Genomic DNA, 13,245 nt, shown 5'->3' with positions numbered 1-13,245 from the left:
ACTTTGAGGTGGTTCAACGGGTTGAGGAAATGCTAAATTCACAGTTTGGGGAATTGATTCAAGAGTTCGGGGCCTAGTTTATGACATGTAGCCATATACCACAACCCGTGGATGTTTTGCTGTTTATGAAGATGGGAGCCGGGGAAACCTTTCGAAGTTATGCTACTAGGTATTGGGAGTTGTACAATGAGATTTGCGGGGGTAACGAAAAGGTGGCGGCTAGCACATTTCGGCTGGGGTTGCCTGAGGATTCTGAATTACGGGAGTCATTGACAATGAGGCCTCCCGAGGATATGAGACAACTTATGAGGCATATCGAGGAGTATAAAAGATTGGAGGATGATCGGCAGCAGAACAAAGGCAAGACTCCGATCATAAGTCAATCTAGGCAAGGGGGTTTCCAGTCAAGACCCAGGAGGGATTTGAGAATCCAAGAGCCAGGCACTTAACCCGGGGAAATAAAAGTGACGTTCAAGGAACAAGTGCATAGAATCGTGGATCGGATTAAGAATGAGCCGTATTTTAGATGGCCGAACAAGATGGGGGGTGATCCTTTGAGAAGAAATCAGAATTTATATTGCAATTATCACAGGGAAAAGGGACATAACACTGAGCAATGTAGGGTGTTGAAAGATCATTTGGAGCAATTAGTAGGGGCGGGGCATTTGAAGGAGTTTTTTGTGGAGCTGGGGAATCGTGAGACTGGGCAAGGTGCCCGATCGCGGGGGAATCCTCTTCCGCCCCCTTTGGGAGTAATAGAAGTCATCCATGCTTCTTCAAGGGGTATGTTAGTGACTCGGAGGAAAGGGGTACTGACTGTGGTCTCGGTGGAGAGCTGTCAGCATGTAGCCATCTGTGAAGAGGTTAAAGTATACTCGAGAGCCCATTGCCTTTAATGATGATGATCTGGAGGGAATGACCGAGCCACACGATGATGCATTGGTGGTAACAACCCGAATAAATGGTTTCATAGTGAAGAGGGTGTTAGTATACCAAGGAAGTGGCACCGAAGTGATGTATCCCGATCTGTTTAGGGGGCATGGTTTGAAGAATGAAGATTTGTCTAAGTATGATACACCCTTAGTTAGGTTTTATGGTCGGATGGTGGTTCTAGAGGGGCAGATTTCGCTCCCCATGAACATGGAAGGCAAGGAAGTAATGGTGACCTTTATAGTGGTCAATTCATTCTCACCGTATACGGTGATTCTCAGAAGGCTGTGGATTCATGCAATGAGAGTAGTTTCGTCTACACTGCATATTAAGGTCAAATTCCATACTGAGCATGGTATTACTATAGTAAGGGGAAAGCAACAAGTGGCCATACAATGCTTGGTAGCCGCTGTTAACCGGGAGATTAAGCAGAAGGAGTCTGCTGAAGAGGGCTCTTTATAGCAATTACAGGAACCTTAGGAGGAAAAGGGGTCTAGTTGTGCCGAGGAGTTGATAAGGGTGAGTATATTGCCAGATGAGAATAGGAGTTTTCAGGTAGGGGCAGGAATGACGAAGATAGGGTGGAGATGTTGTTGCTTGTACAAAATGTAGACGTATTCGCTTGGAGCCCATAAAAGGTGCCTGGGGTAGATCTAGAGTTTATAGTGCATAGTGCATAGGCTTAATGTAGATCCACTATTTCCTCCCAAGAAGTAGAAACCAAGGAGGTTGGCTAAGGAGCACGTTGAAGCTGTCAAGCAAGAGGTGAAAAGGTTAAAAGAAGCAGGGGCAATAAAGGAGCTTTTCTTCCCAGAGTAGTTAGCAAATACTGTGGTGGTGAAAAAGAAGAATGGGAAGTGGAAGGTATGCGTGGTCTTTACCGACTTGAACTAAGCATGCCCGAAAGACCACTTCCTTGTACCAAAGATTGATCAGTTGGTAGATGCAACATACGGACACCCAATGATAAGTTTCTTAGTCGCCTTTCAGGGTTACCATCAGATCGCCCTGGCTACCAAGGATCAAGAGAAGACAGTGTTCATTTCTCCCGATGCTAATTATCATTACACTGTGATGCCATTTGGTTTGAAGAATGCGAGGGCTACTTATCAACGGATGATGACAATGATGTTTAGAGATAAGATTGGGCGTACGGTGGAGGTATATATTGACGATATGGTGGTGAAGAGTAACAAGGAGCAGGGGCACACTGATGATCTTAGGGAAGTGTTTGAAGTACTCCGGCAACACAAATTGTGTCTCAATACCAACATATGCGCCATTGGAGTGGGGGCTAGCAAGTTCCTCGGATATATGATTACTCGCCGAGGAATAGAAATTAATCCTGATCAAATCAGTGCTATAGGATGCCTTAAGTCGCCGAGCAATCCAAAGAAAGTCCAGGTGTTGACCGGCATGCTAGCTGCATTAAACCAGTTCATTTCTAAGTTCACAGACCAGTGTCGTCCATTCTATCAGCTTCTGAAAAAATGGAAGGGATTCTAATGGATTGAGGAATGTTAAAAGGCCTTCCAGGATTTAAAGGAGTATTTGATGCAGGCACCAATGTTGTCGGCTTCAGAGCCCAACGAGGATTTGTTCATATATCTTTCAGTGTTTGAGCATGCCGTAAGTGTTGTGTTGTTGAGGGATCAAGGTGTGCAATAGCCAGTATATTATGTTAGCAATACCCTAGTCGATGTTGAGACAAGATATTTTCCCTTAGAGAAGTTGGTGTTAGCCTTAGTGCATGCCACACAGAAGTTGCCCCACTATTTTCAAGCTCATAATGTCTACGTGTTGACCGAGTAACGCCTGCAGTCCTTGTTGAACAGATTTGATTTTACAGGCAGGATAGCCAATTGGGGAACTCATTTGGGTTCTTTTGACATAAGGTATAGACCCAGAAGTTCAGTGAAAGGTTAAGTCCTTGCTGACTTTGTTGCAGAATTTTCCCTGAGAAGGGAGGTAGAGATTGTTTGCCATGTGGAAATCCAACTGTGGAGAGTATTTGTGGACGGCGCGTCTAGTGCACTGGGGGTTGGGGCAGGAATCTTTATTATCACACCGGAGGGGATAAGGATGGAACATTCATTTAGGTTGGGCTTTAAGGATTCCAACAATGAGGCTGAGTATAAAGCCTTACTTGCCGAACTAAGAGCTGTTTTGAATTTGGGTGCATGGGAAGTGGAGGTTTACTCAGATTCTCGGTTGGTTGTTAATTAGGTATAGGGAAGCTTCGAAGCCAAAGATCCTTGGATGATCGATTATTTACGGTTGGTAAAGCAGACTATGAATCAGTTTCAGAAAGTAAAAGTCATTCCAATTGATAGGGGCCAGGACTGACATGCTGAATCTCTGGCCACCTTGGTGTCATTGTTGAACAGGGAAGTACCACAGTTGATCAAAGTAGAGGTGGTGAAAGGACCTAGCATTGATGCAAGGATGACTATCTCAGTGGTGGCGGTGTCCAAACCTTGTCGGATGGAGTCAATTATTGATCTTTTGGCCGAAGATTGAGTGCCAGCCAGTGGAAAAGAAACGGACAAGGTACGCCGAATAGCTGCTTGGTATTGGTTGTCGGCGGATCGCATTTTGTACCGAAGGTCTTTTGGGGGACTGTATCTTCGATGCATCCACTCAAGCAAGGTTGATGAGCTCTTAACTGAGCTCCATGAGAGGGTCTGCGATAGTCATGTTAGGGGACGCTCATTGGCCCACCACACAATGACCTAGGGATTTTGGTGGCCATAGATGCATAAGGACACTACCGAATATGTTCGAAAGTGTGAGTAGTGTTAAAAGCACACCTCTTTGACACATCAACCAGCCGAGAGTTTGAATCCTATCAGTAGCCCGTGGCCTTTCGCACAGTGGGGGCTAGATATTATCGGTCCATTCCCTCGGGCTATAGGAAACTGCAGATCTGTTCTGGTTGTCATGGATTACTTCACTAAGTAGGCGGAGGCCAAAGCATTAGCCAACATCTAGGATGTAGATGTCAAGAAGTTTGTATGGAGAAACATAGTAACAAGACTTGGAGTCCCAGAATCCTTGGTATCTAATAATGGGTTGCAATTTGATAGTAAAGCTTTTCGTAAGTTCTGCAGCGAACTCAATATTAAGAACAAGTATTCAACTCGGCGTATCCACAGAGCAATGGTCAGGCCGAGGTAGTTTACAAAGCAATTGTGAATGGGTTGAAGAAAAGATTGGAGGGCACTAAGGGGATATGGGCCGAGGAGTTGCTAAACGTCTTATGGGCCTATAGGACGATCCTTAGAAGATCTACGGGAGAAACTCCTTTTCCACTGACGTACAGAGCGGAAGCGGTAATACCAACTAAAGTAAGCTTATGCAGTGCTCGAGTTTCAAGATTTGTCCCTGCCGAGAATGAAGAGCTAATGGTGAAGCAACTTAATTCATTAGAGGAATGCCGGGAATCAGCAACCATAAGGCTAGCCGAGTATCAGTAGAAGCTTGCTCGTCGATACAACAGGGATGTCAGGAGTAGGGAGTTCAGTGTCGGAGATTTAGTACTGTGAAAAGTAGTGGGGAATACACAGGATCTCAGTTTTGGAAAGTTGGCTTAGAATTGGGAAAGTCCTTACAAGGTTACTACTATTGCCAGGGTTGAAGCATATTACTTGGAAGATATGGATGAGAGGCCACTTACCCGGCCATGGAATGTTCAAAACTTGAGAAGATTTTACCATTAACTGTAGAAGGATTTACAAGTTATGTACAATAGCTATATAAAGAACAATGTACGTTTGTGCATGTAATATATAGAAGTCGAATTACCATCCTAATCTACATCTTATCTAAGGACAGAAGCTTGTGCTCGGTTCGATTTGGTCACCGAACAGATGGAAAACTTATCCACACCTTATCTAAGGACAAAAGCTTGTGCTTGGTTTGATCCGGTCACCGAATAGGTGGAAACCTTATCTACACTTTATCTAAGTACAGAAGCTTGTGTTTGGTTCGATCCGGTCACCGAACAGGTGAAAACCTTATCTTCGTTTTATCTAAGGGCAGAAGCTGTGCTTGGTTCGATCCTGGTCATCGGACAAGCAGAAATCTTATTTCTATGTTATCTTAAAAAAACCTCTGATTGGTTTAACTCCGGTCATCGACCAAGAGCACACCTTAATTCTGTTACATGATAGATATAAATGAATAAGAGCAAAATATAGCTGAAATAATTTAACTCCAATAAAAAAATAGCAATAATAATTATTCATAAATATGGCCGAAACCGATGGGAAATAAAGAAAAGTAAAAGGAAAAGATAAAGTACAATGGTTTCTTCTTCCTTAAGTAGCAGGGCCCCTGGGCTGAGATGGGGCAGTGTCCACGGTGGGTTGAGTTGAAACATCCCTGGCAAGCTGGACAGCAGAGTTTGGAGAGGGTAATGAAGCATCTAGGTTGCTGGTGATTTCAAGATCAACCATGATAGGCCAAAAACGTATTGACCCATTGTGATAGATTAAGTTGATTAATTAGCCAAATTATTAATTAATTAAATTAACATGCAAATTGCGTGGTAGCACAAACAAATCACTAATAAACTAAAACATGCAGCGGAAATTAAATGACATGGTAATTTGTTTACGAATGGAGAAAACCTCCAAGGCAAAAACCCTACCGGGTGATTTTAAGGTCACCACTCCCGAAATTCCATTATTATCACAACAAGCGGTTACAAGTAAAGGAATCCCAAGTACCTTACCAACCTACAATTGAACTCTTACCCCAATACCTAATTGGACTTGTTCTGTAGTGACAATTTCTCCTTTCAATGCACGGCTCCTAAGTACGTGACTAACCAATTGCGCGGATCCCAATACGCGACTTCAATCACCAACTAGAGAAGATTGTTGGCTGCAAAGATTTTCAATTCATCCACACGATGAAGATCAAGAAGATGCTTGGTTACAAAACCCTACGGTGCATATTACACAGGAATTTCTTCATAAGAAAGATAAACTAGGGCAAGAACTTTGTCTCTCGTCACAATTTGCTTGAACAAGGATTTCTTAATACTTGTGCAACTTGTGTACACTTTGACGGCCCTTAAAATAATCCTTTTATATGTCTTGGGTTAGGAGAAAAGAAAGCTCAAAGACACATCGATGGATTGGAATCAAAACAGAACTCAAAATCTGTTTTTCTTAAACCTCGACAGATAGAGGTGTCGAGATGCTGTCGAGCCATGGGGGTGGAATAGCTCTTTAAACCTCGACACATGCTAGCTGTTGAGCTAGCTGTCGAGTTTTAATGAACTTGCACTTCTCAGCTTGTTTCTTGGACAGACTTGATGACTTCAACACTTGATCTTGAAACACAGTTTCTTGAAGCATAAAACTCATCCTAAATCTACCCAATTGCAAGTAAAGTGCGTTTTGTCAAAGGATTTACCAATTACATAAAAGAATGACATATGTTTTAAACAAGTGAAACACATATGTCCTAACAATCTCCCCCTTTAGCAATCCGTGACAAAACCACAACTAACAAATGAACATATGAGAGAAGTCATAAATCACTCAACTCATATTCACCTGTTAAATACAATAAAATCTACCCTAACACAAACTCTTGAAAAACTTTGCAAGAAGAGAGTTTATGGCAAGTAGACTTTGACAATCTCTATTTCTGAAACACTTTAAACAAAACTCATCAAGGCATCTTAGTGTGAAACAAAAATAATAGATTGTATACAAGTAAAGAAACATGTGTATAAAGAGAGAAAAGAAACAACACATGTAGAGATAGGTAATAAAAACATACATTATCACATATATATCAAAGATAAACACAATGTATGTAAAAATGGTCACAAGACCTAGGTACAAGAAGAAAATGTATCTAAAGTAGAGAAAAGAAAAAGATACAGGTAATCCTCACTACATCCCTCAAAACAACAACACTCCCCCTATCAAAAATGTCCTATACAAGCTCTCCCCCTAAGTATGACTACTCTCATAGCCCAAAACTACTACTCCCCCTTTTTGTCACGAGTGACAAAGGGTAGAGGGTCAAGTAGACATCTCATCGGTAGAGCTAGCATCTCCATCATTATTATCCGAAGCATCATCGTCATCACCATCATCATCTTTAGACTCGGAAGCTACAGGAGGTGGTGGAGGAGAAACCCCAGGAGCAAAACCACCCATGGTCGCTTGTCGCGGAGCAATGCGACCAACACGAACATTCACCTGATACAACTTTGTAGAGAGCGTATCGGGCAATCCGGCCACCTTCACCTTAAGCCCAATTTCTAACATTGGCCGTTACCAGGAAAGGCTCATTCCCGAGCTTAAAGATCGTTTACCATCCCACGATAGGGTGAGAGGAGGAATATGCCACATTGGATCTGATCTGCATGGTTGGACGGGCGCTGCAATTGGGTTCCCGGATAACCACTTTGCTTGTTGCAGAAACCGGGGGAGTCCTTGTAGGGGTGTTCGTTGGTACTCTTGGAGGCTGGTCGACCGTGCGCTGTCTTTTTAGAGTGCGGGCAGTAGGAGGAGGCTGATTCCTACCTAGAGTCTGTTACAGTTGCGTAACCGGGTGGGCACCAACAGAAACCGATCGATAGTCATCGTCCTTTTAACTACCATCTCGCCCTTCCCCTGTTCTACTTCTGCTTCAGAAAAGTGTACTGACTCGGCTTTTGCTTGGTCGGCTGGCTAGACTTCAGCACGGAGCTCCTCAATCGATATGTGAATGGCACGTCCTTGGAAGACGAGGTCAATCGAGACGTCTCTCATAGGTACTAGTGAATCTTCCCGAACCAATAAGGGACCGAGATCCTGAGCTTCACCCACTATTAGGTTGGGAGGGAAGAGATTCAGATGACGTACGTCAATGTAGGACAATAGTGGATTGTCTAGTAGTAAAGCCTGTCCAAAGGGCTGCCAGGTAGTGTAGCACGGAGTGCAGCTGAGGATAAGGTGGGATGCTTCAAGTTTCCATCAAAGTTAACAAAAATCTTTGACTGGAGCACAAAGTTTAAGTCTCTCACGTGCACGACTCTAATATCTAGTATAAACCTCTTACTATCTGTGCCAAAGTGAAACAAAATCTGGTTAGTGTGTGTTTAAATGATAATAAATGCAAGCAATCCACACTAAATTAAGAATAAAGTTAAATGTGCACAGTACTGACCAACATCCCGAGGTGAGGTCGGACAGGTGAGCTTGCCGACATGCCAGTTGCCGCTCACCATGACATACTCCCCTGCAGACTTTCTGTTAGAGTCGGGAAGGCACGATATTAGTCGTACCCGTACGTCATTAACTTTTAGGTAATAGCCTGTTCTAATGTTACCACATAAACTATACATGAAATTTATATCATGGTGGTCTAGTTGTAGCCCGTACAATTAATTTAATCGGCTAACACAACTCACCACTTGGTAAAAATTAGGGGGGAATTGGTCGGGACACAAACTGTAAAATCTAAGGGTTCTAAGTATCAAGGGATCTACGGGAAATCTAACCCATCCCTCTAAGATAGCCATTAACAGGAAAAATACTACATGAGGGTGCCGTTGAAGAGCAATGTCACCCTCCTGACAATATGCAACCTCTACATCCCCGGGGATATCACAAACCGCCCTAAAGTTAGCTAAGGATGCCTCGATGTTAAGAAGATAAGCGAAACCCATTCTTAATTCTAGAGTAAGGAATAGAAATTGAAACAAGAGGAGGAATAAACGAAGAAACTTACTGTGGGCTTAAGGAATTTGGTGATCTCGGTTGGAGGATCTATGCTCGGGAAGAGAATGCTCAGTAGTAGAGGATTTGAAAGAGTAGGGATGTAAAAAATGATATGAAGAGGAGGAAGGTACTATTTATAGGGAGAAGGTATTTATTAGAAAAGGAGCGGGAAAGGTCTTTTCAAATCTCTTCTTTGTAACTCCCACACGTGTGACCTTGGTTCGTGAACCGTTAGGTTATGATTGCGGTTCGATTTGACAGGCTGTCATAACACTTCTTTTAAGAGACATTAATAACCGTCTTCTCCTTCATTTAATGACTGACGGTTAGGCTTTTTGAGGAATCCCTAGTTTGTCAGGATGTCCTTGATTTGTTCCCGGTGACTGGACACGAATCAATATGGGGCTATTGTATGGCATATGGCCACGAGCCTAGTGAGCCTTGCCCCTAACACTCTCCTAAGATACAATGGTAAGCACATTCAACTGATTGCAAGTTATACAGGCCTGTATTGAGCATGTATGGTTGGTTGGGGATGTACATACTTTGGATAGCCCGTGACCTCGGCAGCTCAGTATTGCCTTGGGGAATATCGCTACCGAGCAATCTTTTGGAGGTTGGAACCAATTCCAACGCCATTACCACTACTTTCAAGAAAGCATATTCCTTGTCAGGAATAATCAAATCGGGTCCCATCCACACGAGTGAGAATCAAAAGTAATCATGAGCACCCCACCAACCTCAAGATATAAATACAAGAAGAGAGTAGAGAGTGGGGGTTGATCATTTTGAGTAAAAATACACAATTGGAGAGAGAATACTATAAGAAGAGAGGAGGAAATTTCACAAATGGGAGAGGTATAATATTGAGCACTGCCCGTGGTAGGAAACTCATTTACCCACTATACAAATAAGTTATGTGCCCAATCCTAGGCCCAGGTCATCAAGAAAATTTTGGGTGCGCACAATATATATATACAACAACCCCAGCCTCCAAAATTGACTAAACAGCAAAACCTTGTAAGTACTAGCCAAGCACAGAACACAAGCAAGCTCGTACCAATCACTCCTAGCCAAATTGTCCCATTATCCCAAGCAAAAAGCCCTAGACAGGATAACCCTGCTTCTCCATCAAATATTGCCAATCGTTATTTGGTTTCAACAATCCCAAAACCAAATTATGAAAGGCCACCTTATGGTCAACCTAGTTACAGCTCAGCCTTAGCCTCTCTAGCACCAAGAGCAATCAACCCTTATCATGTTGAAGAACCTTTTGGCCCAATCCAAAACCAAAAGCCTTCCTATCCAACCAGGAGAGGAAACTCTTCTTATGTTAAGAAATCTTTCCTCCAGCATATAGCTTACATTGAACCCCACCTGGTTCATATAATTGACCCTCTTGCCCTAGCCATGGAAGTTTTGCCACATGAATGGCATTTCTTACCCAAACATCCAGAGAAAAATATCAGGTTTTATAAAAGTATTCTCAGTCAAGAAAAGTCAGCTCAAATAGAAAACATCTTCAACAGCAGGGACCCCTCAGTAGTCCTCTATCACAAGTTCATCATCACAGGATTTGTCAGTTGCCAAGATTGGGGACAACATCCTTCTGAATTAAGAATCCTAAAAAATTACAAATCCCCCTTAGGCTCAGCGCTTTATTACAGCTACTATGATTATATGGATGCCTTTGAGAAAGTTCTCTTCATCTAGAACCAAAATTTCAGCCACTCATGGTTCATGATGTTTAGCAGAGAATTCATGGGTCAGCTCCCATCTTGGTTCCTGAGGTGGTGGGAGATGTTCGGATCAGTCCCTCAGATTTTTCCAAAACCTTTACAGGACGCTTTGAGGTACTTTGATTCAAGGTATAAGACTTCGAACCACCGTTCCCAATTTCCAGTAATTCTGCTTTTTTCCCAAAGATACAGAATCCACTGGATCAGCAAATGGGAATACAAGATCAATACCAATCTCTTAGACAGAGAATTTTTGGTAAAATGGTGGGACGGTCTAAGGATTGAACAAATCATCAACCAAGTCTATAGAGATTATCCTCAGCCAATCCAGCAACCCATAGCTCACAGAACAAGGTCTCAATCTAGTCTAGATTCTGTTCAGATCACCGAAAAATCTAGCAAAGAGCTGAAAGAATTAGCACAGCAGCTAATAGCTCACTCACAGCAGTTAGAATCAGATGAACAGGTTTCTCCCACTGCTTCAGTGGCATCTATTAATCACAATCCAATTGATCCTTTCCAGGATTCCCAAGATCCATACAGTGGGTATAATTTGGATAGCGATTAGACAGCATCCTGACCCAGCAAATCAGGATAAGATCACAATCCAGTTACTATTCAGAATCAGCACCAGCCACTGATATGAACAGTACTCGCATCATCAGCAGTACCAGCACCCAGCAGATTCCCCGACACGTTACTATTTCAACAGTGACCGAATCCGGAAAAGCAAGGGGACAAAGCACTATTCATGAACAGTAAAAATTTTACTGTTCACAGACACAATCATTCTGAATTCCTATTGCTTTCGGTGGAAACAACTTTCACCTTAGTAAAAGCAATTTACTCTCCGTAATTTCAGCAGTCTTCAGCCAGCCTCCAAGGCTCCCTCCAACCTATATAAGGAAGCCAAGACTCCAGTCTGAGGCAGGTCCAATTTTAGGAGCAACTTCAGCAACTCCAAAATTCCCTCCTCTTCCAGCCAAGAGTTTATCTTTCAGCTTTGCCTCCTCTTTACAACCCTTAGCATTGTAATCAGATGGCACTATCATATTTTCATATCTGTAATATCATGGCCTCAGCCGGCCTCTATTTGTATTTTCCGCACATGGCCACATCCGGCCTTAGCTTGTAACTTACCCCCCTTTTTGGTATCAGAGCCAAGTTTGGCCCGGTCGGATTGTAAGTTACTGTTTATCACTTAATCAAGTTGGTCGGCACTATATATATATATATTCTACTTAAATTCCATCTCTTCTATATCAGTGTTAGAGATATCTATTAGTCTACATTCATTGTACTTATATAGTTTGTACTACTATTGCACTTGTAATACACATCATAACTATTAAAGTGAGTCTCTATATATGTTTAACCTCTTACGGCTTTTTGTTGATGTAAATTGTAAGCCGGAACTAAGTAAAACTTTGCTTCCGATCTCTATTCTCTCTGCTCTCTCTGACCTTTTTTAGTATTGTATTATAATTAATTCTTATTAAAGAGGTAGACATGCCCCTTGAACCAACAGTTGATCAATCACAATTGACAATGCCCACAATCAATGTCATCATTCTAATATTGTTGATGCCGCTTTCACTCGGCCACTCCTAACACTTCCATCTGTCGATGTTGTTATTATGACCACCAATTTAAGCATAATCTTGGCCATAACAGCCATTCTTCAGCAATTTTTCGTTGCTAACAGCTGTCGTTTGGTGTCACTAACAACCATCTCTTGCATTCTATTTCTCATTTTGCATTCTATACCTAAGGTGTCTTCAATCTTCCAGCTTGGATGTGAGGAAAAGTGTTAAGGATATCAATCTAGATTCAATGTACTTGTACAACTTGTATTACAACAACAATAGAAATACATCTTAGGATTAATCTATAGTTACTTTAGGATTAGTTTGCTGATATATACTCTCAATAGGGCAAAAATGGGCTTTTGCCCTTTCTTTTTAAAAAATCCAGCAAAATGCCCCACATCTGAAATTAATTAGGGAAATGCCCCTGTTTTGAAATTCGATTTCCAAATGTAAAACTCGATTTTTGGAACATCGAGTTATAGCGAACGTGAACTTAGGAAATTTTTTTTTTTTGGAACTCAAGTACCACGTGAAGTACTCGAGTTCATGGAACTCGAGTTCCACTTGAATTTTTTCAAGGAAAAAACTCGAGTACTTTACATGGTACTCAAGTTCATGGAACTTGAATACCATTTTTTTTTTTTTTAAATTTTCAGTTTACTATAACTCAATTATCTAAAAATCGAGTTTTAAATTGAAATTCGATTTTTAGAAAATCAAGTTTCAAAACAAGAGCATTTTCCTAATTAGTTTAAGAAATGAGACATTTTGTTGAAAAGGTTTGGCGAAAGGGGCAAATGCCCATTTTCTCCCTCCCAATAGTCTTATTGCGACACAATAATTTCATACAGTAAATATGCTGCATTTTTATACTTTTTAGTATGAACGTAAGTTATCAAGTTGAATTACATAAATCTCTACTTTCAAACTTTATTTCTCTCTTCTCTCTCAATATCTTAACCAATAAATTTAACCACTAATCTAATTGATATTCAAAACTATAGTGCCCAAAACATGGATATTTCACATCAGTTTGTTTGTTTTTGTTTTGTTTTGTTTTTTTAGTTTTTTTTAGTTTTTTTTTGTTTTGTTTTTTTTTTCTTTTTTCTATTTGAATCACAAAAATTCATGTTAGAACTTAGAAAGGAATAAACCACATGCAAATGGTAAACCTTAAAATTTCTTCCCCACTAATATCCATGAGCCTTCATTTACTTCATAATATTCTCTATGATCTCAAGTTCATTAATTATTGCA

The 13,245-nt window shown here is 41.4% G+C and overlaps 1 protein-coding gene across 1 annotated transcript; it reads left to right on the top strand.

The window, feature by feature from the left end:
• The first annotated feature begins 539 nt into the window (after positions 1–539).
• On the top strand, positions 540–1,392 carry LOC142624971 (uncharacterized). Its single transcript, XM_075798689.1, has 2 exons — positions 540–752; positions 850–1,392. Exons 1-2 carry the CDS (start codon positions 540–542, stop codon positions 1,390–1,392), a joined length of 756 nt encoding a protein of 251 aa, XP_075654804.1.
• Positions 1,393–13,245: the final 11,853 nt, after the last annotated feature.

Source organism: Castanea sativa, chromosome 2 (genome assembly GCF_040712315.1).
Source record: "Castanea sativa cultivar Marrone di Chiusa Pesio chromosome 2, ASM4071231v1".
NCBI classification, from domain to species: Eukaryota; Viridiplantae; Streptophyta; class Magnoliopsida; order Fagales; family Fagaceae; genus Castanea; species Castanea sativa.
Note: the sequence above shows the minus strand (reverse complement) of the source record. Positions and strands in the feature narration are given on the sequence as shown.